At 38.7% G+C, this 27485-nt stretch overlaps 1 protein-coding gene across 3 annotated transcripts in view; it reads right to left on the reverse strand.

Moving 5' to 3' along the window:
- The window catches only part of OCA2 (OCA2 melanosomal transmembrane protein), a 492350-nt gene that overhangs the window by 184089 nt on the left and 280776 nt on the right, over positions 1-27485 (reverse strand). For all 3 annotated transcript variants that reach the window (XM_027067861.2, XM_053223670.1, XM_053223671.1), the window contains exons 20-21: positions 14868-14927; positions 14153-14257 (exon numbers count right to left, since the gene is read on the reverse strand). In XM_027067861.2, coding sequence (XP_026923662.1) covers positions 14153-14257; positions 14868-14927 — 165 coding nt within the window. The remainder of the gene's footprint in view (positions 1-14152; positions 14258-14867; positions 14928-27485) is intronic.

Below are 27485 nucleotides of genomic sequence, written 5' to 3' on the forward strand. Positions count from 1 at the left end.
ATTTTTTAAATTTTATTTATTTATTTTTGAGGGAGAGGCAGAGAGAGGAGAGAGAGAATCTTAAGCAGGCTCTATACCTTCAGCATGGAGGCTGACATGGGACTCAAAGTCACAAACCATGAAATCATGACCTAAGCCAAAGTCAACAATCAGATGCTCAACCAACTGAGCTACCTAGGCACCCCTATCAATAATTACTTTAAATGTAAATGGATTAAATTCCCCAATCAAAAGACCCACAGTGGCTAAATGGATTAAAAAAAAAAGACCAACTATATGCTGCCACAAGAGACTCACTTCAACATCAAGGACATACATCAAAACAAAGTGATGGAAAAATATACTCCATACAAATGCAAACCAAAGAGAACAGGGGTAGTTATAGTTGTATCAGACAAAATATACCTTAAATCAAAACTGTAAAGACACACGAAGGTCGTTATATAATGCTAAAGGAGTTGATTCAACAAGAGATTATAACAATTGTAAATATATGTGCACCCTACATCAGAGTACATAAATATATTAAGCAAGTATTAACAGGTGTGAAGGTAGAATTAGACAACAATATAGTATTAACAGTGGACTTCACGACCCCACTTTCAAAAATGGAAAGATCATTCAGACAGAGCATCAAAAAGGAAATATTGGATCTGAACTATAATTTAGAACAAATGTGCCTAACAGACATATACAGAACATTCCATTCAATAGCAAAATGCACATTTTTCTCAAACACTAATCGAATGTTCTCTAGGTAGGTCATACATTAAGTCACAAAACAAGTCTTAACAAATTAAGAAGATTGATATCATATCAAGCATCTTTTCCAGTCACAGTAGTATAAAACTAAAAACAATTAACAAAAGAAAAGCTGAAAAATTCACAAATATGTGGAATGAAACTACATGCTCCTGAAGAACCAATAAGTCAAAGAAGAAATCAAAAGGGAAATAAGCATCTTGACACAAATGGAAACATAGCACACTAAAATGTATGAGATAGAAAAAGCAGTTCCAAGAGGGAAATTTACAGCAATAAATGCCCACATTAGGAAAAAATAAGTTTAAATAAGTAATCTAACATTACAAATCAAGGAACTAAAAGAACAAACTAAGCCCAAAGTTAGCAGAAGGGAGGGAATAACAAAAGATTAGAGCAGAAATAAATGAAATAGACTAGAAAAACAATAGAATACATCAATGAAACTAAGAGCTAGTTTTTTGAAAAGGTAAATAAAATTAAATCTAGCTAGACTAAGAGAAAAAGAAGACTCAGGAACAAAAAAGGAAACATTACAACTGATACCACAGAAGTACACAGGATCATAAGAGACTACTACAAACAGTTATATTACAACACATTAGGCAACTGAGAAGATATGGACAAATTCCTAGAAACATGCAAGCTACCAAGACTGAATCACAAAGAAATAGAAAACTTGAATAGAACCATAACTAGTATGGAAATAGAATCAGTAATGAAAAATCTTCCAAAAAATAAAAACCCAATACCAGATAGCTTCACTGGCGAATTCTACCAAAAATGTCAAGAATGATTAATGTCAATCCTTCTCAAAGCCTTCCAAAATATTAAAGAGGAGGGAACACTTCCAAACTGGTGAGTTTTACAAAACATGTGAAACATTTAATAAATGCTTTATGATTTAAATTAAAAACTTTTAAAGAAAAATTAACACCAGTCCTTCTCAAACTATCCCCAAACCTGAAGAGAATGCAATACTTACTTATTCTATGAAGTCAGCATTACTAAAACCAGGTAAAAACGCTACAAGAAAACTATAGACCGATATCCCTTATGAAATCCGGCACCAAATGTGTCAATTTAAGGAAGCCATTGCCTCTCCAAACAGGAAACAAATACACGCTAGAACTCAGGCAAAAGAGGACACAGCCAGAGAAGGAGCAGAAACACAGACAGTACCACTCAGAAGACAAAAAATAAAATTAGAAAGCATCAAATGATGAAAAAGGTTTTCCATGAGAAAAAGAGGAAATTAAGGTTATATAAAAGTGCTGTTTTTAAATAAGAATTCTAGACTGACTTAAAACTTTAAGCTATATGAACATGTACATTTATTTAAAATTAAACACTAAACAACTAACCAGTTCAAAACAAGTAACATAACACAATGTTAGGTATTAAGTGCTATGGGAAAAAAAATAAGTAAAAAGGAGATGGCTGGCAATCAATTTATTACGGAGAAGGTAATATTGTAAGAATATAAGTGAGGAAGCAAGACAAAGCTCCTAATGATCTGTGTGAAGAGTCTCTGGCAGAAGGAATAGAAAGTAGAAAGACTCAGAAGCAGAAGCTTGCTTGATGTGTCCAAGGAAAGCGAAGGAGGCCAGTGTGATTGGAGCTAAGTGGGCAAAGAAAGAGTGATAGAAAGTGAAATTAGAAGTGATGGTGTCCACAAATCAGCCTTAAGTAAGTACAAAAAGATTGAGATCATACCGTGCATATTTTCAGACCACAATGCTATGAAACTCGAAATCAACCACAAGAAAATATTTGGAAAGGTAACAAATATATGGAGACTGAAGAACATCCTACTAAGAATGAATGGGCTAACCAAGCAGTTAAAGAAGAAATTAAAAAGTGTATGGAAGTCAATGAAAATGATAGCACCACAACTCAAAACCTCTGGGATGCAGCAAAGGCGGTCATAAGAGGAAAGGGTATAGCAATCCAGGCCTTCCTAAAGAAGGAAGAAAGATCTCAGACACATAACCTAAACTTACGCCTTAAAGAGCTGGAAAAAGAACAGCAAATAAAACCCCAAACCAGAAGAAGACAGGAAATAATAAAGATTAGAGCAGAAATTAATGCTATCGAAACCAAAAAACAGTAGAACAGATCAATGAAAACAGAAGCTGGTTCTTTGAAAGAATTAACAATTGTTGATAACCCACTAGCCAGTTTGATCAAGAAGAAAAAGGAAAGGACCCAAATAAGTAAAATCAAGAATGAAAGAGGAGAAATCACAACCAACACAACAGAAATAAAAACAATAATAAGAGAATATTATGATCATATATGCCAACAAAATGGGCAATCTGGAAGAAATGAACAAATTCCTAGAAACATATACTCTATCAAAACTGAAACGGGAAGAAATACAAAATTTGAGCAGACCCAAAACAAGTAAGGAAATCGAATTAGTAATCAAAAAGCTGCCAAAAAACAAGAGTCCAGAGCCAGATGGCTTTCCAGAGGAATTCTACCAAACATTTAAGGAAGAGTTAACACCTATTCTCTTGAAGCTGTTCCAAAAAATAGAAATGGAAGGAAAACTTCCAAACTCTTTCTATGAATCCAGCATTACCCTGATTCCAAAACCAGAGAGAGACCCCACTAAAAAGGAGAACTATAGACAAATTTCCCTGATGAACATGGATGCAAAAATCCTGCACAAGATATTAGCCAACCGGATCCAACAATACATTAAAAAAATTATTCACCATGACCAAGTGGGATTTATACCTGGGAGGCAGGGTTGGTTCAATATCCACAAAACAATTAATGTGATTCATCACATCAATAAAAGGAAGGACAAGAACCATATGATCCTCTCAATAGATGCAAAAAAGCATTTGAGAAGCTACAGCATCTTTTCTTGATAAAAACCCTCAAGAAAGTAGGGATAGAAGGATCATACCTCAAGATCATACAAGCCATATACGAGCAACCCAAAGCTAATATCATCCTCAATGGGGGAAAGCTGTCAGTTTTTCTAAGGTCAGGAACAAGACAGTGATGTCTACTCTTGCCACGATTATTCAACATAGTATTGGAAGTCTTAGCCTCTACAATCAGACAACACAGAGAAATAAAAGGCATCCAAATCAGCCAGAAGGAGGTCAAACTTTCACTCTTTGCTGATGACATGATACTCTATATGGAAAACCCAAAAGATTCCACCAAAAAACTGCTAGAACTGATTCATGAATTCAGCAAAGTTTCAGGATATAAAATCAATGCACAGAAATCAGTTGCATCCCTATACATCAATGATGAAGTGACAGAAAGAGAAATCAAGGAATCGATCCCATTTACAATTGCACCAAAAATCATAAAATACCTAGGAATAAATCTAACCAAAGAGGTGAAAAATCTATACACTGAAAGCTATAGAAAGCTTATGAAATAAATTGAAGAAGACACGAAAAAATGGAAAAAGATTCCATGCTCCTGGATAGGAAGAATAAATATTGTTAAAATGTTGATACTACCCAAAGCAATCTACATATTTAACACGATCCCTATCAAAGTAACACCAGCATTCTTCACAGAGCTAGAACAAATAATCCTAAAATTTCTAAGGAACCAGAAAAGACCCTGAATAGCCAAAGCAATCTTGAAAAAAGAAAACCAAAGCTGGAGGCATCACAATCCCAGAATTCAAGCTATATACTACAAAGCTGTAATCATCAAGACAGTATGGTACTGGCACAAGAACAGACACTCAGATCAATGGAACAGAATAGAAAACCCAGAAATGGACCCACAAACGTATGGGCAACTAATCTTTGACAAAGCAGGAAAGACTATCCAATGGAATAAAGACAGTCTCTTCTGCAAGTGGTGCTGGGAAAACTGGACAACGACATGCAGAAGAATGAACCTGGACCACTTTCTTACACCATACACAAAAATAAACTCAAAGTGGATGAAAGACCCTAATGTGAGACAGGAAGCCAACAAAATCCTCGAGGAGAAAGCATGCAAAAACCTCTTTGATCTTGGCCACAGCAACTTCTTACTCAACATGTCTCCGGAGGCAAGGGAAACAAAAGCAAAAATGAACTACTGGGACCTCATCAAAATAAAAAGCTTCTGCACAATGAAGGAAATAATCAGCAAAACTAAAAGGCAACCAAGGGAATGGGAAAAGATATTTGCAAATGACATATCAGATAAAGGGTTAGTATCCAAAATCTACAAAGACCTTATGAAACTCAACACCCAAAAAACAAATAATCCAGTGAAGAAATGGGCAAAATACATGAATAGACACTTCTCCAAAGAAGACATCCAGATGGCCAACCGACACATGAAAAAATGTTCAACATCACTCCTCATCAGGGAAATACAAATCAAAACCACAATGAGATACCACCTAACACCTGTCAGAATGGCTAACATTTACAACTCGGGCAACAACAGATGTTGGCGAGGATTCAGAGAAAGAGGATCTCTTTTGCATTGTTGGTGGGAATGCAAGCTGGTGCAGCCACTCTGGAAAACAGTATGGAGGTTCCTCAAAAAATGAAAAATAGAGCTACACTACGACCCAGCAATTGCACTACTAGGCATTTATCCACGGGATACAGGAGTGCTGTTTCAAAGGGACACATGCATCCCATGTTTATAGCAGCACTATCAACAGTAGCCAAAGTATGGAAAGAGCCCAAATGTCCATCGATGGATGAATGGATAAAGAAGATGTGGTATATATACCCAACGGAGTGTTACTCAGCAATCAAAAAGAGTGAAATCTTGCCATTTGCAACTACATGGATGGAACTGGAGGGTATTTTTATGCTAAGTGAAAGAAGTCAGTCAGAGAAAGACAAAAATCATATGACTTCACTGTTATGAGGACTTTAAGAGACAAAACATATGAACATAAGGGAAGGGAAACAAAAATAATATAAAAACGGGGAGGGGGAAAAACAGAAGAGATTCTTAAATATGGAGAACAAACTGAGGGTTACTGGAGGGGTTGTGGGAGGGGGTATGGGCTAAATGGGTAAGGGGCATTAAGGAATCTACTGAAATCATTGCTTCACTATATACTAATTTGGATGTAAATTTCAAAAAAAAAAATAAAAAATAGAGTTAAATCAAAAAAAAAGGAAATAATGGTGTCCAAGTGGGTAAGGCATGCATGCAGGCACTGCAAGACTCTGAGTTGTGCTGAGCAAAGTGGGGATACTCAGTGGAGAATGGATGTTTGGGTCTGAGCAAGAGTGGAAACAGAACAATTTGGAGGTAACTGCAATGTACAGGTGGGAAATGTTGGCTAGGATTTGGGGGCAATGGTAAAGATTATGGAAACTGGCTGTATTTAGAAGCTCTGAAGGTCATCTGGCTGTGGGGTATAAGAAGAAGCAATGGATCAAGCTGGTTCTAAAATTTGGGACTCTGAGCATATGAAATTTTTATGGAATTGAGAAAGATTGGGGAAGGATGTAATCAAAGTTTCTTTTGGGACATGTTAAGTTTGAGATACCTATTTATCTCAGTGGAGAGGTGAGCAGGGCAACTGGATATGGGAGAAGGCCAGGAGCAGGTGGATGCAGGTGGAATTTAGAACATGAGCTTGGATGATACCACTAGCAAAGAGTCTAGAGAGTGAAGTGGCCAGAACATCTTCCAGTGTTTGGGGGCTGGAAGATGAAGAGGGCCTGCAGAATGAGACCAAGGAAGAGTGGCTGCATGGATATGAGGAGAATTTTGAGGAGTCAAACAGGGAAAGAACCCAAGTAGGAGAGAGGTTACCTCTATCATGTGCTGCTGACAGTCCAGGTTAGAAGAGAACCAGGAACATCACTGGATTCTCACAAGGGTGGATACCATGATTTCTTGCAGTGGAGTCAAGAGAAAAATGAAGAGGGGCTACAGCAAGATGAGTATGGCAAGGAAAGACCTTGCTTTCAAAGAGTTTGGCTTTTAAAGGAAGCAGAGAAAAGGGAAGGGAGCCACGGAGATATGTGGCTCACTGAGGGTCTTCATGAGAGGAGAGATAGCAGCATGTTAGATCCTGATAAGAACTATGTAGGGGAAAGTGAAAAATAAATTATGCAGGAGAGAACTTTGGCTGGGCACCAGGTGGAGGGACTGGCCTCCACTGAGTGGGAATGTCCCCCATACAACTGGAAGAAAGGTAGGATGCACTAGGCAGCCACAGTGGTCATTGTTCATGAAAGCTCTCACATCACTGCTTATATCTCATCACAAAAGGAAAGCTAGGTCATCAACTGTGAGAAAGGAAAGAAAGGGTGCTTGAGGCTCAAAGAGAGATGAGAGGTGTGCAGGAGTCATCAAGAATCATGGGAAGATGAGGCCCAGGACGAAGCTGTGTGGAAGGCAGCACTGAGGGTCCATGATGGAAGGGCTGTGGCTGGGAGACAAGTCAGCAATCCTTGCTGCTCTGTTTCATTGTCTGTGCATGTGGATGGGGAGGCAGGGGGCAGGATTAACCTGGCGGTGGGTGTTGCTTGCCAAAGGAAGACTTTGAAGCCTAATAGTGGCAAGGGAGCTGAGGATTAATACACAAAGATAATCATAATAATAGTTATGAAAGGTAGGTGTTTAAGGAGGAAAGGGAGAATGTAAAGCAGTGTGGGTCATCAGGAAGGGCTATTGACTTGGGTCATAAAGTTATCAGCAACAATAAACTCTAGGGCAAGGTCCAGGGCTGGGTTACATTTCTCTTTGGGGGTACACGAAGATTTTAAAGGAGCTAAAACAGATGGGTAGTATTAAGGGACTCAATTTCCAGATCTTTCATACATCATCAAAGTGAGCTGCTTCCTCAGCCCTAAGAAATGGATGTCCTAGCGCCCATGGGAAGAGACTAAGGAGGGTGGCTCCTGGATCATAGCCCTGAGGATGTTGAAAATCATGCAAGTGTTGGGAAACGCTCTGTTTGCACTGATCCCAATTGAGCCCCAAGAAATCCCCAACAAAGGAGGAAGACAGGTGAAGATGAATTGCTGCCTACCTCAGGGCCCATGGAGATACTTGCCAGGGCCACACACTGCCGGCATACCAATCCCGGACCCTCTGTGTTCCCCTAACATCACTAGTTTGGCTTTGGGTCTGTACAAAACAACTTCTCTTCTTGATATTGTTACAGGGTCATCATACCACAGATGTCACCTCATCCCATGAAACGTTACTTGTATCAGCTCAGCATACAGCACTGTACAAGAGGACCAGCTGAGTGTCCACCCCTGGGCTGGTCACCTCAGCTATGGTCCCAAGAATTCTGAAAAAAAATGTGACTGGTTCATACATTTAAGTTAATATGTAAAATTGCTCATCCTAAATTAAAATAGTTCCTAAGAATGTAATTGCTAGCATATGTTAACATTCTTAAAAGCATTCCATCATTCCTTTAAATCATACATTTAGAATTAAATACTGTAATATCAATTTACCTAAAAATACATATAAAACTCCTTTTCAAATATCTTAGCAGGAGGACACATACTTTGCTGCCTGGCCTCTAACCCCTACAATGGGCATCTGATCCACGACCCTAGAAAGGATGGTTTCTGAGTGCAGGAGAATTAACAATTAAAGGGAGGCTGGCTTGGCTATTCCTTATAGCAACGAAAGAGACACATGGAAGAAGATACTCAGAAGAGGGCTGAGATGGCCCATGTAGGCAACAACAGGAAGCAGCAGTGGTTCTTAGGGCAAGGGCTGCCCTGGGCATGAGGCAAGGCCAAAGGGGCAGATACAGCACTTTCAGGTGGATAGCTGTCCTAAGATGACCCTGTAGCATTATCAGACAATGAGCATCAAAAGGATGTTCTGTTCTGTGAAAGGGAATGTAAATAGAAGATGCCAGCAGGGTCAGTTTTGAAATTTGAATTTATTGTCAACATTTGAGAGCTGAAAATTTTTCATAGAAAAATAGTGATACCTGGTTTTTGTTGTTATTGTTGTTGTTATTGTTGTTGTTTGGAAAAATCAGATAAGTGCACACACCATGCCTACTTCCCTGCAGGGGGAAGATGCATCACAGCTGTACAGGTATTTCCCTATCTCTGGCCCAACACACCTGCCCTCTCTCTAAATCCACAATTCCTGCACTTCCTACACCCACCACCCTGCTCTCCCTGGGCTCAGAACACCTGCTCTCCCTCTACTCTACCACATCTAACCTCCCTGTACCTACCACCTGCCTTCCTTAAACCCACCACTACTGGGGTCAACGTGCACTTACCCCCAGCTAGCACTCTTGATGGTTGTCATTTTGCTGCTGATATCTACCAAATGTCTCCAGGTGAGACATTTAAGTTTGGACACTTAATCTAGAGACTTGTCCCCGTCTCTTATACACAGGGGAGTGCTCCAGCCTCTGAGGAATTGCCCACTCTTTCCTTTTATGTGGGATTTAATGAGTGCCTCAGGCAAATACTAGGGTTAGCTTGCATCTTCACAGGGGATCCTGAGAATGGAGAGGGTGGGATTGTAGTTCTTCACTGGCAGGCATATTTGTAGTGGTAGGGAAGTACTGCAGATGGGGCGCTGGCCCAGACCAGCGCATCTCCAATGCATATGTGCAGGCAGTCACCCATCACCTAGTCCAGGTACAGGTTCTGACTTGGCAGGTCTGGGTAGCCAATGCATACATTTGTACAAGCTCCAAGGCTGCTGACACCCAGACCCCACCTGAGATGGAGGGGCTGCATATTGTCAATGCAATGCATCTTTTTTCTTCTTCTTGGAACTCCTATCATTATCATTCTAGGGTTCCTGGGTCTCACCCAAATCTCTTACCTTTTTTCATGATTCTGTTCTTTTGTACTTTTGCTCTGTACTTTTAGTTAGCTCTTTCATTTGGTTTCAAACCCACTAACTCAGGCCTAACGCTGACTTTTTTTTCAATTCATTATTCAGTATTTTTTTAAGTTATGGGTTTTAGTTTCAGAAAGTACTTTTTATTCAATGCTTAAAATCTCCTGAATTGTACTTACAACTTATTGTTTATTTTCTTATGTCTCTCGGACATGCTGTGATGAATCTTGTCTGAGGCTGTTGGTCCCCCAAATGTGCTACTTGTTTTTTGTGGAGTGCCACAGAGCTAGAATCTGGCAAAGTGGCTAGTCCTCACACCTATGGAAGGTGACAGACCCTCAGCCTGGGCGCTTGCAGCGCCCTTCTGAGGCCACACTCTCGGCCACCAGAGGGGGGCGGGGGCCTCCCAAAGAGGTTGTGCACTGTCCCCAAGGGGCTGACTTGCAACCTGACAGCCTGCCAGTACCAGAGTGATCAAACTGCAGGAGCTCTCCCAACCTAATGGGGGAAACAGCATCTCTTTGCTGCTGTCATTTCTATTTTCTCTGATCTAATGCTTTCTCAGCTTGCACAATGATGGATCTGGGATTCAAGCCCAGACTCACCTTCTCTAGAACCTTAACTGTTAATTCCTACAAATGCTCATGTTATTAAACCTAACTGCAATCTGCTAGACCAGGTTCAACCCTCCACATTATTTTGATCCTGGAAAAGGAAAAGGATGAATGAAAACAAAAATGAGATCATGTAGACAGAAAAGCAAATGTGAAATGCTTCTGACTTCTACCACCCTGAAAGAGCATTTTTCTTTGTCAGGGGTTACAGCAGTCTGTCCTCTGCCCAAGCACCTCCTGCAGGGCAAGTGGCAAGGAGAAGACTACAAAGACCTAGAAGAAGAAGATACATGAGAACAAGCCAGCCTTGAAAAACTGACTACCACACCAAGGCTGCAAGATAATACAGATAATGATGAGTATCCAAGAAGTCAGAGAAAACACACAAAATCATGTGCATAAATTACCATTCTTTGAATTCAACATCCAAGACAAGAATAATCACATTTTAACTTGCAAATTGCCTGAGAATTCTTCCTGTTCAAGCAAATGAGGCTGAAAAGATAAGGTTTAAATGGAGAAAGTCTGTCAGGGAATTCTCAGTCATTAGCAATGTATTGCAAGTACATTTACTGGGGACACCTAAGAAAGCTGCCCACAAAAGCAGGTCTGGGCTCATGTGTGCTCCCACAGCTCCTTGTTAATTGCAGACAGGAAGCTGAAGGAAGGTGAGATGGGCGGGCGGATGTTAATAGGATTACCCTGAATGGAAATATTTTTTAAGACAGGAAAACAGGGGCGCCTGGGTGGCTCAGTCAGTTAAGCGACTGACTTCAGCTCAGGTCATGATCTCACAGTCCATGATTTCAAGGCCTGCGTCGGGCTCTGTGCTGATAGCTCAGAGCCTAGAGCCTGCTTCAGATTCTGTGTCTCCCTCTCTCTCTGACTGTCCCTCATTCATGCTCTGTCTCTCTCTGTCTCAAAAATAAATAAACATTAAAAAAATTTTTTTAATAAAAAAAAAGACAGGAAGACACATACCATATGATTTCTTTTTTCTTTTTTTTATTTTTTTTATGTTTATTTAGTTTTAAGAGAGAGAGACAGACAGAGACAGAGAGACAGAGAGAGAGAGAGAGAGACAGAGAGAGAATGGGGGAAGAGCAGATAGAGAGGAAGACACAGAACCCAAAGCAGGCTCCAGACTCTGAGCTGTCAGCACAGAGCCCAACGCAGGGCTCAAACTCAGAACTGTGACATCATGACCTGAGCCAAAGTCGACGCCCAACCAACTGAACCACCCAGGTGCCCCAATATGATTTCACTCAAAAGTGGAATCTAAAAAACAACAACAAATGAATAAACAAACAAAAAGCAGAACCAGACACATAAATACAGAGAACAAACTGATGGTTGCCCGAGGAGACTGGGGTAGGTATTTGGGCAAAACAGGTAGAAGGGAAAGGGAGATCCTGGCTTTCAGTTATGGCATGAATAAATCATGGGAATAAAAGGCATACCATAAAGAATAGTCAATGATATAATAATAGTGATGTATCAGGACAAATGGTAGTTACACTTGTGAATACAGTATAATGTGTAAACTTGTCAAATCGCTATGTTGTACATATGAAACTAATGTAACATTGTCAACTTTAAAAATTCAAATTTAAATTTATATTCAAATTTAAAAAACAAACACTTAGGGGAACCTGAGTGGTTCAGTTGGTTAAACGTCTGACTTAGGCTCAGGTCATGATCTCACTGCTCATGTTTGAGTCCCGCTTTGAGTTTTGTGCTGACAGCTCAGAGCCTGGAGTCTGTTTCAGATTCTGTCTTAGTTTCTCTCTGCCCCTCCAGCCCCTTCTCTCAAATATAAATGAACATTTAAAAAAACACTTAAAGTGATGAGCACTGAGCAATGTTGTTGAATCATTATATTGTAGAAACTGGTATAAACACTGTATAAACTAATATAATTAATATGGCTGTATATTAATTATACTTCAATTAAAAAATAAAAATTAAAGACAAAACAAAAAGGAAATATTTCCAAACCAGTTGATAGAGACCCCTAGGACCTCCCACAGCCTCAGCCCTTTGGACCCTGTTATGCCCCAAGCAACTGAGTAATTAACAATGGCACGTTGGATAAGAGGAGAGAGGGGGCTTCAAGCTTCCTGTTTCAGAGGCTCCTTGCCTGTTCTGATTGCACTAAACAAAGCTGGAATGTCAATATTAAATTGAATTAATTTAATGTTAATTTTTTAAATTTTTTTAATGTTTATTTATTTTTGAGAAAGAGAAAGAGAGACAGAGGATGAGCAGGGGAGGGGCAGAGAGAGAGAGAGAGAGGGAGACACAGAATCTGAAGCAGGCTCCAGGCTCTGAGCTGTTAGCACAGAGCCTGACACAGGGCTTGAACCCACAAACTGTGAGATCATGACCTGCACCAAGTCTGGCACTTAACTGACTGAGCCACCCAGGTACCCCAATGTTAAATATTTTTTAATAGTGTTACCATTAAAGAGGTGCCAGGGTGGCTCAGTCAGTTAAGCATGCGACTTTAGCTCAGGTCATGATCTCATGGTTCGTGAGTTCAAGCCCCACATCTTGAACAGCACAGAACCTGGCAGCACAGAGCCTACTTTGGATCTCTCTCTCTCTCTCTGTCTCTCTCTCTGTCTCTCTCTCTCTCTCAAAAAGTAAACATTAAAAAATAGTGTTCCCATTAAAGATAAGCAAAAGTCAAAATCAAGGGGAGAGCCCAAGGAATAAGGAAAATTTTAAAGAGCAAATCTAATCCCAAAAAAGTTCTGGGGTGCTCTTCTAAAACCCAGCTGTGCACATGCTGGAATTTTAACTGAAGCCTTGTCCAGCCAAATTAGAGAGATAAGCCCATCTATGATTTAGTTCTTTCAACTTTGGACACTGTGAGACACATTCTGGAGAGAAGACACCACTCAGGAAGAGATGGGCTTTGCTGTGTCCCAAACTAGGGCATTCAACATCTGTACAACTTCTCTAACTCAGGACTTCATGAAAAAATAATAACAGTCATAGCATTAGCTCAGAATTACCAAACCCAGACCATGGAAGAATAATATAGCTATGTAACTAGAGAGTCAACCTGCAGACACTGATTCCTGCAGGCAATGAGTGAGGGACATAGAGTGCCAGGTCAGCCTAAGGTCTTGTGAGAGAGAGAAGCATCACCTTTCTCCTCACTGACAGGCTCTCTGCTCTACTTCCTTGGGTCTCAAGTATTTCCCAGTGTGATATAAGGTGGTGGAATGTAATGGGAGCCCCCTTGCAAAGGCTGTTGGAAGGGGGATGGGTGGGCCCTCAAGGTCACAAGAACAGAGAAAATTACCCTGTCCAGAGTCCAACCATGAGGAGTGTTCACACCTGGGACTTCTGGTAATTGTGACAGGACCCCAGTTTCTTGTATGCAAGCCCCCATTCCTTCCTTTACTTTGTCATACCAGGGATTCACAGCTCTGCCATATACCAATCAGTGATGTCAGAAAACACAGCAAGAACAGGGCTCATCAGCCTTGTAAAAGACCTTTAATGTGTATCCCAATCTCAGCTGCAGTCAGGGCCACATAGAGAACTCAAAATTCTGCCCAAGCCAAGCACCAGAAGCCACACTGGCCAGTGTCTGCATTCACAAGGAATAAAGGATGATTGCCTTCAACCAGTCTATCTTTGGTGTCTTACAATTTTCTTTCAAAGAACAAATAAATAGACTGTCTTTTCCATGAAGTGTGGCAGCTCTCAGTTGGGCTAACCCTGAAACAACTAGTTAATGATGCACTTCCCACTGCAGCTGCAGGCCCACGGATTCCAGCTTGTAGCGTGGACTCAGTATCTCTGGCCCAGCTGGCCCTAAGCTTTGCCACATCTTTCCTCCATAGCTACGAGTGCAGCAAACAGACATCGTTCATTCTCTGCTTCTTCTTGAAGGAAAGGTGAGCCCAGATTGTGTCCAGGCAAGTTGGGTCCACATCACATGGAAGAGCAGTGCAACTCACCATTGTAGCGGTAAATGGGATGTTGTCAATCAAGGATGATGCAATGGCTGAGACCCAGACCACCAGGATGATGGCAGTTGTGAGGCGCCGATCCTCTGGGACCATCTGGAAGGAAGCAGATAATAGCAGTGCTATGTATCACAGTTGCCATTGATAAATCACACACACTGAGGATCTGATGGTAGGACATATGAGACTCAGAAGAGACCACAAGGCTGCCAGCCCTTCCTCTCACACAGAAGACAAAGGCAGACCCAGGTGTGCAAACAGGACCAGCATGGGCTTTCCTTGCTATTATCAGGAGCCTCTGCTGGGTCTACAAGAAACTAAGGAGAATGATTCCCAGCCACACCCAAGCCAACCAGTACCTAGGGAAGGGAGCAGGGTGGCTCCATTCTCAGTGGCAGCATATATTAGTTATACTGACCTGAGCTCCTGGAAGAGGACTGGAGCTGTGCATTTTTATTCACTTACTAAGACTGGTGTCTCAATTGTTCTTCTTAGACAGATTTTAACTAAAGGCTCATAGCAAAATTGCAGGCCTCTATAATTATACATTCTTTGGAGAAAGTCTCCCTTCATCTCTAGGCTGCACAGGACAAAAAGGATTCTCTGCTATACTTTTTACATAGTCTGTGACCTATTCTTACCAGATTTTTTTACAAAATCAAAGTAACAGAGGCTGGGACACATTCTATTGTAATATTTAATGTACCTTTATTAGCAAAGCAGTCTGTTCTCCAACATATTCTATTAAGTGGAGATGTGCCAGTGCCTAGAAGAAATGGATATATGATGAAAATCAGTTTAAAACTAAGAATATATGCAAATTTTTAAAATATGCCTTTAAAATGAAAACAAGTGAACATAAGGCAGGTCCTAGCTCTCATTTCTTATAAAGGATTATACTCAAATACACAGTCTATAAATAATTTACTATCAGATATGCGCAATGATGATTCACTGAGAATGCACCATACCACAGGCAGGAATTTTCATTGATTTGTGTTACTGTCCACATTAAATTTAAATTTGAATGGAATGGTATCTTTTTAGTATCAGTGTATAGGAGCACTGTTCAATTGTACATAATGAAATGCTGCTCATATAGAAGGTCTCTCAAGTAAGTTACATTTCAAATTTCTTTTTGAAGTTCAACATCACAGAAGAATCAAAGAAAATGCATGGTTTGTATAACTGTCAAAGAAAGGAAGAATAGATATATTTAACTGAAGCATGTAACTATTTTCTCAGTACTAGACAGATTGAGAAAATTGAGTCCAAGCAGGAAAGATTAGACGAAGGAGATGTAAGCTCAGGAGGCGTTCTGCTCAGGCTGTTGCCTTCACCACAGCCAGGGAAGGGATGTTCTGCTGACCACAATGGATCCCAGACAGGAAGCACTTGTAAGGAACGAGATGTGGGTGTGACACAGCTGCCTTGCACTTCTCAAATGTGGCTTTTTCACTGTGATGTCACCATGCTGAATGACTATGAATATTGAAAACATCAGCTTGACCATGTTTAAACGCAAGTTTACAACTTCCCCATCCATAGTTGTTTGTTAGCCTTCCTTTTAAAGTTGTGGAACCCAAATGTTGGGTTTTCAATCACAATTTTAAGATAAGTGTGCTATTAAATCAACTAAATCATAAGGATAAATCTATTTAGATAAATCTGTTCATAAATCTAGTCAGCATTGTTGACATTAGGCACCAAATAATTCCTTGTCGTAGGGCTGTACTGTGCATTGTGGAATGTTTACCATCCCTGGCTTCCACTCCCCAATATGACAACCAAAACTGTCTCCATGCAGTGCCAGTGTTGTCACAAAATCACCCCCTGATAAGAATCACTGATTTATAATAATCCATAAATAAAACATTTTTTAATTTGAAAAACACAGTTAAATGTAGTCACATCCTTTATTTCATTCTATACTACTAACTAAAGGAAAAGTCAGAGGTCTAAACCAGAGTAAAACTTCTTGCTAGATATCAAATACAGATGGTTATTTATGTGTGTATACATACATACACACATACATACATACACATACACAGTATTATATGCCCACCTTGATGTGTGCCTATAAACAACTATCTATTTATATATTTAGTGTCATATAATTATCCCAAATATCAAGGTCCATGGTATAGAGTGTAAGACAACATAAAGGGAAATCTTCAAAATACTTAAACATTATATCTAATAACTCAGTTCAAAGTAACTGATCTCTTAATTGAAAAAAGAAAGTCAAAATACAAATATCTAATAAGAACTTTATAAATGGCAAATTAAATAAATATGTAATACTTAACTCTACCAAGCCCTTCAGACTGGATAATATATAGTTTTCTATTTTCAATTCACTGACCTTTTCTTTGGTCGTATTCATTCTTTTACTGAACCCAAAACGTTTTTTTAATGAAGTATTATATTTTTAAATTCTGACCTTTGTATTTGCTTCTATTTTATAATTTCTGTTACTCTCCTAATGATTCCTATCTTTTCATTCATTTCAAATTCATTTTTCTTTACCTCATTAAGCATGTTGTAATAGCTACTTCAAATTCTTTGGTCATTTCAACATCTGGATCATGTCTGGATTAAAATCTATTTATTGCCTTTTTCCCTGAGAATTTACTGCATTTTCCTCATTCTTTGTATTTTGAGTCTTTTAGCATCATCTCCTGGATATTGTCAAAGATAAGATATACAGATTCTGGGTCCTGCTATAATCTTCTGGACACCGTCCTTTTCTTTCTTGCCTTTTTTCTTTTCTGTTAGAAGTTAGGTTCAGAACACAATTTCTGTCTCACCTTCCAGGGGTAGTGGTTCAAATTCATATTTTCCATGATAATTTTGGTCTCTCTCACATATGCAGAGTTCAGCACTTGGAGACTCATGGAGATGGTTCAAGTTTCAGCTGAGTTCTTTAAACCTTGCTATGTTGATTTGTGCCTGTCCAGCATATATGTCATTGAAGAGTTAGAGACTTGTACGAATGGTTGTAATCTCAGATAGTCCTCTAGGCCTACACTAGGCTGGTTTGGGTCTGTATCACGCATGCATTGTTCAGAACTGTACATGTTCATGCATGGAATTGGGGTGTGGAATTCCCTGACTCTCTCTTCTGAGATTCCCTCGTTCCCAGCCCACAGGTACTACTTTCCCTGGCTCCTCTGGGTGGAAAGATGAGGATACTATGGCTAGGAATTTATGCCACCATGCCATGCCATGACTAAGGCCTTCCTGTCCTGGAGGGAAATCTAGGAGGCAGAAAAATAGGAAAATCACCCCAAGGGGGTCACTTTTCCAAGTATTAACTCCCTTCCACAATTCACCTGGTTTTGTTTATTGTTCAGAGTCCATCAGTACTTGGTTTTTATATTTTTTCCAGAGTTTCAGTTGTAATCAGAGAGAGGAATAACCTTTAATAGGTTTGTACCCCCAAAGAACTAGGATACAATATTCTTTCTTATTATGTAACTCAGTTAAAATACTCTTCCTTCAGCTAACTTTTAGATTTAAAAATAGATTAAATGTGCTATTTCTCCTCTGCCAAATCCTCTCCAATTGATCTACATACCCATTATACCCTGGGACCTGGGCAGGGGCATAGCTAGACCCTGTGTCCACCCTGGAGCCCGCTGCTGAGCTAGGAAGGACAGCATGAGTCACACAGCAACTCTGAATAAAGTGATAAGGATGCAAATCAACCTGAATCCTGCCAGAATTTGAAAGGAAATGTTTGATAGTCCCATGACCATCAATTGTACCAAGGTGGAAGCACAAGTCTGTCAATATTCAAGAGGTCAAATAGAAAACCATGTGCTCTTTGGAGTCCTTTTCTCAGATGCCCTCTGATCTACCTTTCCCTGCTGGTTTTCCCTTTTCATGATATCTCATCTTATTTTAAAATCATCTCCATCAAAATCTAACCTCATCAAAAAAAAAGAAAAACAAACACCCTAAATTTGGAAACCTGTAAAATATATTTGAAAGTTCTGATATGTTTCACAGCTGACACATTCAGCTACTTTCACAAACATTTGGAATACATTAAATGGGAATTATTTTAACTGAACTTAAATTACAGCACTATTTTTAGAGAATGTCATAGCTAGGTTAGAAACAGATTACTGAAACCGAGAAAGAGCTCATTATAAATCCTTTTTGCTACAAATATCCAAAAATGAAAATGCCTGTATGTCCACTTTCCCCAGAATTATGTATGTATTCTCCAAGTGAACTCACTAACAATTTTATTTATAAGACAGCACTTCTTTATAGACTCAGCTATAAGAGAAAGCACCACTTAAATGACCCTCCTGTTCAGGTGCCTAGCAGTAAGGCTAGGTGACCACTCTCATTATCTAAAAATAAACTTCTTCTGGGGAGCCTGGGTGGCTTAGTCAGTTAAGCATCTGACTCTTGATTTCAGCTTAGGTCATGATCTCATGGTTTGTGAGATCAAGCCCTACATAAGGCCCATGCCGTTAGCATGGAGCCTGCTTAGAATTCTCTCTCCCCCTTTCTCTGCCCTTCTCCTGCTCGTTCTCTCTTTCTCCACTCTTCCCCTTACCTGCTCATATGTGCTCTCTCTCACAAAATAAATAAACATTTAAAAGTAAATAAATAAATAAACAAACTTCTTATGTTGTTCCCTCACACTGGAATTAAAGATCCATAAAAGGCATTTATAATTTAAAAACTAATCTTATTTTTATATTCCATGGAAGAGACATATTAAAAGAGACTTGAACAATTATTGAAAAACACTAAATTAAAGGAATAAGATTAAATAAAAAAATTTTATTGAGTGTTTTAGGTAGTAATAGTGTTGTGTTTTCTTGTGTTTTCATTTGCTTAGTTTTATTTTTTAAGGGGGTGGTTTCTATATTTGTATTTTTCCCCAAGGCAAGAAGAATGAGCCATTGGTATTTTTGTTGTTTTTTTTTTAATTTTTTTTCTTTAATGTTTATTTATTTTGGGGACAGAGAGAGACAGAGCATGAATGGGGGAGGGGCAGAGAGAGAGGGAGACACAGAATCGGAAGCAGGCTCCAGGCTCTGAGCCATCAGCCCAGAGCCTGACGCGGGGCTCGAACTCACGGACCACGAGATCGTGACCCGAGCTGAAGTTGGACGCTTAACCCACTGAGCCACCCAGGTGCCCCAGCCATTGGTATTTTTGAACTTGTAATCTGAATATATTGGTAGTCACTCTCTGCCCCTTAGGTGTAAGCAACTGTGCTCTCTGCCAGCACCCCTCAAAATTAATTTTTCCAGTGAATGAAAATTCTTTTACTCATTCACATTATTACTTCTCATTTGATCTTAACATTTCTTAAGGCAGTTGAGAATATAAGGAACATATGATTTTTTTTATTCTAAATTTATTTATTTAAATTCAAGCTAGTTGATATACAGTGTAGTATTGGTTTCAGGAGAAGGATCCAGTGATTTATCACTTACATATAACACCCAGTGCTCATCCCAACAAGTGCCCTCCTTAATGCCCATCATCCATTTAGCCCATCCCCCCACCCACCTCCCCTCCAGAAACTCCTACTTTGTTCTCTGTATTTAAGAGTCTCTTATGGTTTTCCTCCTTCTCTGTTTTTAAGGAACGTATGACTTTTATGTTATAAACTTCAGGGTTTATAAATAAAGGTAATTTATTTCATAAAGTAGCTTATATACAAGAAAATGATGGATAGCCAAGGAGAACTTGGAATGCCTTGCAGTGAAGACTGATTTGGAACTTGGCATGAGCTATTAACTATTAACATAAAATTATTACATTAAACCTACAAATTAGAGCTTTTTTCCCACTTATTATTAGCACTATTATTATTTTCAGTGACAGAGTCTTGGCATAGCTAAAGATGTCCCATTGACAAAGACACAATTAAATGTAGATGCATGCGAAGACTTTCCAAACATCCTGTACATCCAAAGAAGGAAACAGACACAAAGCATAAATGTGCTTGCAAGGATAACTCATTGCTTAGGAACCAGGAAATCACCAAAGCTTTCTAATATGGCCTAAAAATAGCAAATATTTTCTCTTTCTTCTCATTTTAAGATTCCAATAAAAATAGTCTCACAAGAAGCTTTCTTAGATGAATCCATCTGAGAACCACTCCACATAGCATAGCACCTGTGACAATTACTGTGAATGACTGTTATATCTACAGACATGTGGTTTGATTTATAAACATAAGTATTTTATAAATGCAAAATCCTCATAAAGCAATATTCCACATTGCCTAGTCTCATTCATTCCATTATTGGTTTGACAAATATTTATTGAGTGCTTGATATGTGCCAAGCACTGTTAGGCAGCTAGCAGCCTGTTTAGGAGGAGCACCCAGGTAGAAGTGACGAGTACAAATACACATTCACCTAACAAAAAGGCGATTGGGTCTGGGTTCAGTGAACAAGTGAATGTATAATGGAAAATAATGTGTAAGTGGCAGCTACAGCCTGACCATTCATGTTTAATAAGCTGTGGTGAGGCTCCGGATTATATTCCAAGTGCAACCAGGACAAAACACCGCTATGAAAACACCAAATATTATTGTTTTTGACAAACATTCTAAGAAAATGAATAGTGTTTGCAGCAGTACAGAAGGGTATATCCTGCTCAAAAGTGTTCCCAGAAAGATCCAAGAAGCATTTGAAGGCTAACTTTTCAATACCACAGGGCAAAAGTGGAAACAGTGTCTCCTTCAAGATTCTCAAACTAAAACCTACCACCTGAGAAGTCAATAAACCTACTTAATGTCTCTCAAATCCCTAAAACATCCACTTCTTGTTTTATTCTTATGATTATAAACATAGGTTTAATTATTTCTTTTTAATGTTTAAGCCAATAACTAAGAGAATACAAATATTGTCTATAGCTTCAAAACACTTGGTAAAATAGATACAAAGAAATTTTAACAATATACTTCATCAATAGAAGGGAAAAGGAAATACCAAGGAAATATAACAAATATCAAATACAGGACATAACAGTGAGTAGTTTAAAATTAGATCCAAATGTATGTTCTTTACTGGAAACCGACTAAAAACAAAATGACAGAGATTAAAAATAAATAAATGAGCAATTTCAGGAGACTTCCATGCCAAACAGAATGATATTCTTTCTACCTGGTCATCTACTTTTTTCTAACTGCTCATCTCTATTAAGCACAACTATAAGTCATGGAAATAAATCAAGAGACAACCAAAGGAGAATTCTTACAGGTGGTAATAGGAAAGCAAACTGCTTTGCTTTCAGGACAGGAAGAATGATCAGCACTAGGGTATCAGGACATGACAGGAAGAACAATCAGCACCAGGGTATCATCCATCTCCCAGAACCAACATTCTTTGACCCTCCCCCCTCAACATAGCAAGAAAAGGGAGTCAAGTGGGCTTGTTCCTCCCCTGGGTGGAACGGGATCCCTCTGACAATACCAGGTGATTATGGTTCCCCTGGCAAGGAAGATCAATAGAGCCTGCCAACAAAGGTGGCCAGGGAAGTTGTTCCTCCCCTGCTGAGAAATACCTGGTAGGCATGCAGATCCTGCAGAAAGATGCCACTACAACACAGACCGGGGATCTCAGTCCACTTTGATACCAGGCCTGAGACCCTCTTCCCTGCTAATAAATATCTAGGATAGCTATGGGACACTGGTAGAAGTATCCTATCACACTGCATGGCTCAAGAAATGTTCTGAGGCTCCCACAGGAAGGGGGATCCCATTATAATGAACACCCACTTGGGAGGCCTCTTCATTCCTCTAGGCCTGAGATTCCTCTTCCCCAACAAAGAGAAACCCAGGCAGCCCAACCTGGGCAAATCCCTTCCACCCTCTCAGGCAACACCAGCAGGGACGAGGGGGAACCCCACTGCACCAAATAAATAGATCAAAGTAGCACTACAAGGTTTCTGAAAATTAAACTGTCATTGGAACCATAGACCACAGGCCAGAACCTGAGGGCTAAACTTAAAACAGGATGACTGCCTGCCGAAATAAAAGATTTAGGGTTGACTCAGAGTACCCTAAGATAATGGATACAATACCCAAGATACCCAAAATTTAGCTGTCGTATCAGAAACAAACAAATAAACATAGCTTGAATGCAAAGGACAATCAGTTGATACCAACATGGAGATAAATCAGATGTTGGATTATCTAAAAAGGATTTTAAAGCAGTCAGTATATAATGTCCCAATAATCAATTACAAACTCTTTTGATTTCTTTTTAATAGAAAACCAGAATGAAGAAATAGAGGGGTTTTTTTAAGGGACCAAATGGAAATTATAAAACTAAAAAAAAAATACAGTAACATAAATATTTTTAAAAATTCTTAGTATGGGCTCAAGATAAAGTGGAGATGACAGAGGAAAGATTCAGGGAGTTCTAATATTCATGTCATTGGAGTGCAAGGAGAGAATGAGCATAGAGTGGAAAAGGTACTTTATGAAATAAGGCTGAAATTTCCCCAAATTTGGCAAAGAGATCCACACCAAGACACATCATAAACTTCTAAAAACTAAAGACAAAAAAATACTGAAAACACCCAGACAATTCTATATATTACCTATAAGGGAACATCAATTTTAATGGTATAAAATTTTCAAGGGATTAAAGAAAATAACTGTCAATTATACATTCTATATCCAGTGAAACTATCCTTCAGGAATGAAAAGGAAATAGTGACACTTTCAAATCAGAAAAACTAAAAGAATTTACTAGACCTACCCTTAAATACTGCCTAAAAGAAGCTTTTCAAACACAAAGCAAATTATTTAAAAAATTACTCTGCAGTATCAGGAAAGAAAGAGAGCAACATAAAGAGTAGAAATATATGCGCATACAATAGACTACACTTTTCCTCATGAGTTTTATAAATCACATTTTATAATTAAAACAAAAATTATAATATTATCTGATACTCAAGATAATGATATTTAAACACATGCAGTAGGTTAAAGGAATCTCAATGGAAATGAGGTTTTCACACTTTATTCAAAACGGTAAATGATAATACCAGCAAATTCCAATAAGTCACAAATGTATATTGAAATCCTCAGAACAACCACTACAAAAACTATACAAAGAGATATACTCAAGTATACTATAAATAAATCAAGATATAACCCAAAACAGTTTAAGGAAGTCAAAGAAAGAGAAACACAAAAACTAGAAACAGAAAATAAATAATCTAAGTGGCAGTTTTAAGTCTTGATTTAAATAGATTTTAAAAATAACCCAAAAACATACTACTTGCAAGAAACTCATTTCTAAGTAAATAAGATGGGAAGATTTAAAGAATGACAGGAAAAGATATATCTCACACAAAAATTTAAGTAATTATATTAATAGCAACTAGACTTAAGAACAAAGAAAACTAGTAGAGACCAAGAAGTTCATTAAATAATGATAAATGTATCACTGCACTGGAAAGACATGACCATCCTAAATGTGTACACAGATAACAATAAAACAGCAACAACAACAACAAAAAAAAACTGGTAGAGCTAAAAGAAAAAAAAATAGACAAGTCCATGTGTATAGTTGGGAATTCAACAACCCCCTCTCTGCATATTATAGAACTATTAGATATAAAAACCATTGAAGGTATAGAAAAACTGAACAACACTGGACCAAAAAGATTTTATTCATATATATAGAACATTCCACCCAATAATATAAGACGTCTTTTTTTTTTCAAGTTCTCATAGAAGATTTGCCATGAGACTATATTCTAGGTCATAAAACAAATTTCAACAAATGTAAGAGAATGGAAATTATTCAGAGTATGTTCTCTAACCATCATGATGGAATAAAATAGAAATCAGTAACAGAAAGACAATAGAAAAATCTCTAAAACATATGAAGACTAAAGAACACACTTCTAAATAATTCATGGGTCAATCAAGAAGCCTCAAAATAAAGTTTAAAATACATAGAGACAAATGGTAATAAAAACACCACATATGAAAATACATAGGATACTGTTAAAGTAGAACTGAGAGGAAATCTTATAGCACTAAATGTTAACATTGGAAAGGAGGAAAACTTTAAAATAAATAATCTAAATTCCTACTTCAGAAAAACTAGCAAAAAGGAGCAAAAGACAGGCAATTGAAGCAGAAAGGAGGAAATAATAAAGATCAGAGCAAAAATCAATAATATTTAATAGGAACACAACAGAGAAAAACAATAGTAGGAAGGGGAAGTCTTTCTTCAGGAAAAAATCAATAAAATTGACAAACTTAAAACAAGACTGACAAATATACAAATAAATATATACAAATCACCCATATCAGGAGATAAATATAGAGTTTTGCTACAGATATTACACCCATTTAAAAAATAGTAAAAGAATACTATCAACAACTTTACGTCCACAAATTCAATAACAAAGAAGAAATGAACCAATTCCTCATGAAACACAAAATATCAAAACTTAACTTAGATACAATATATAATCTTAATATCTCTTTAACCTTTAAAAAAGTCAACTTCATAATTTGAAATCTCAAAAAAAAAATCTCCAAGCTCAGATGGCTTCACTGGAGAATTCCACCACACCATAAGTCTTCTTAAGGAAGACTTAGCACCAATTCTATACAAGCTTTTCCAGAAAATAAAATAAGAAGAGAGCCTTGGGGCAGCTGGGCTCAGTCGATTAAACATTAGATTTCAGCTCAGGTCATGAGCTAATGGTTCATGAGTTTAAGCTCCGCATTGGGCTCTGTGCTGACAGCTCAGAGCCTGGATCCAGCTTCAGATTCTGTGTCTCCCTCCCTCTCTGCCTTTCCCCCACTGGTGCTCTGTCTCTCTCTCTCTCAAAAGTAAATAAACATTAAAAAAAAAAGAGGAAATCCTTCCCAACTCATTTTATGAAGCCCAAATGAGACAAAGATAGTATAAAAAATAAAACTACATATCAATGTATGTCATAAACTTAGACACAAAAATCCTCAACAAAATGTTACCAAACTGAATTTACAAATGTGTGAAAAATTATACACCATAACTGAGTAGGATTTCTTCCAAGTATGCAAGACTGGTTTAAAATTTGAAAATATATCTAAAATCTAAAATGTAATCGTATTAATAAGTTAAGAAAAATCATATGATTTTCCTCTGAAGCCTCTAGAAGTAAAACCCTGAGTTTATACTTCCTCTGAAAACTCTTGCTGACACTGAGTTCAGACTTCTGGTGTCCACAACTGCAAGAGAATCAATCACTGCTGTTTAGCTTGTGATTAGCTTGAAAATCAATACAGATAAAAATTTCCCCTCCCTTCCTACAAGGCTTCAACCAGCCCCATTATTTATTGACTACAGAATTTTCTCTCCAACGTTGGTTTCTCACCCAGTTCCTTTGATAAGTAACTGCTATTACAGCAAATGAAGAGTGTTATACCAGAATCCATTACTCAGGTACACTGGTCGTCTACTCAAGGTTTAGCTGCACTACCCTCTGCAACCCCAAACTCTGCAAAGTTGGGGTGACATCCTACATCATGCAGTATATGCTTTAAACAAATGAACAATACATATGTCCCTATATCCTGCATACCCACTAGAAAGCATGAGTGCAAGAACCAAAGGGTAGAGATGGGAGGGACCCTCTTGCTATCATACTCCATAACCTAGTCAATGAATTCATTGTCTCTATAATATTGAGCTTAGCCAATGTAACTAAAAGGGAGCATAATGAAGGTGCTGTTATGTTGGAAGTGGAGAGTGTCCCATGACCTTTTGGGCTCCTCATATTCTATAAGCATTAAGCAGACAAGAGTAGTCCCTCTACTATCCAGGATGACCAATCCCAATTATCAGAGGGAGCTGGGTTTCTTTTCCTTCATAGAGAACTGTCCAGAGGAGAACCGTCCAGAAATGGGGCATTCACCTACATGCTTCCTTGCATTCTGTCAATCCTAATCCATGGACACCCAGGCACTCCAGTGAAGACATGACCACCAAGGACTCAGATCCTATTGGAATGAAGGTTTGGGTCACCTCCAACAATGAATAAAATCCACGTAGCTGAAATGGTGGCAGGGTAAGGCAAAGATGTTAGAAAAGGAAGTTGATTAACAATCCAGACTTCATGTCAGCTATAGAAGCTGGGACTGAAGCAGATATGTGTTATGGTATTTCACTGCTTCTTCTTCCACTCCTGCCCTTTATTCTCCATTGCCATATATGAAGAGCACTAGAGTAGCTAAAAATTAGGTTTCGGGTATAATTGAATCAACATTACACCCCATACTACACAGATGATGGGCTATTATGCAACTCTTGTATTGGGGTTGGGTGATTTTCTCCTGGAGTAGGATAAAAATAACAGGCAGAAGTGGAGGATTGAACTGTGACAGCCCACATTTGCCCCCATCCTGCTTTCAGCCTTTTCCTTGGCTCTGTGCTCCTGGAAGCTGTGTGGCTCTGTGCTCCTAGAAGCTGTACTCAGTCAATCTCTCCTATCTTCTGGTGTTGTGTGGGTCTGGCTAATGGAACACACTGGCAGAATTTGACAGGTGGGAGGAACAGGGTGAGGGTATTTAATCTCCTGGCTCTTCCTGGCCCACTGCAATCTGCTATAATCCAGGGTTCAGCAGTCCTCTCCAGAGCTGCAGCTCCCAGCTCTCCCCTTCCCCCTTTGGGCCATACAGTCATGACTTTTTTTCTTATCCAGTGCAGAACTTCAACACACCTGTTCTTTTCCCAAACCCTTGACCTTCAAGTACATAGTTTCTTGCTGAGACCCTACCTAGTAAGGGGAGTCAAAGAGTCACCCAGTCCTCAAAAATGCTCTTTACAGAGCTGTTTCAGGCGGGAAAAAAAAAGTAGAAATAATCAAAATACCAACTTAACGGGGAATCTGAGTATAGTATAGTCATACATTGTAACATTGTATATTCTTTAAATGATATAGCAATACATTTACCTTGTAAAGAGTTTAGAAGAAGGTTATTAAAGAATATGTATAATTGTAATATGGGACTTTTTAAGTTATGCATAAAATGATTCTAAATTTAGGAGTGCCTGGGTGGCTCAGTCTGTTGAGCGTCTGAATTTGGCTCAGGTCATGATCTCACAGTTGGTGGGTTCGAGTCCCGCATCAGGCTCTGTGCTGACCACTTGCTCAGAGCCTGAAGCGTGCTTTGGATTCTGTGTCTCCTCTCTCTGCCCCTCCCCCACTCATACTTTGTCTCACTCTGTTTCTCAAAAATAAATAAATGTAAAAAAAAATTTTTTTAATGATTCTCAATTTATTTTTAAATGATTCTAATTTTGTTTTAAAACTAAAC

The sequence above is a fragment of the Acinonyx jubatus genome, chromosome B3 (assembly GCF_027475565.1).
Source record: "Acinonyx jubatus isolate Ajub_Pintada_27869175 chromosome B3, VMU_Ajub_asm_v1.0, whole genome shotgun sequence".
NCBI classification, from domain to species: domain Eukaryota; kingdom Metazoa; phylum Chordata; class Mammalia; order Carnivora; family Felidae; genus Acinonyx; species Acinonyx jubatus.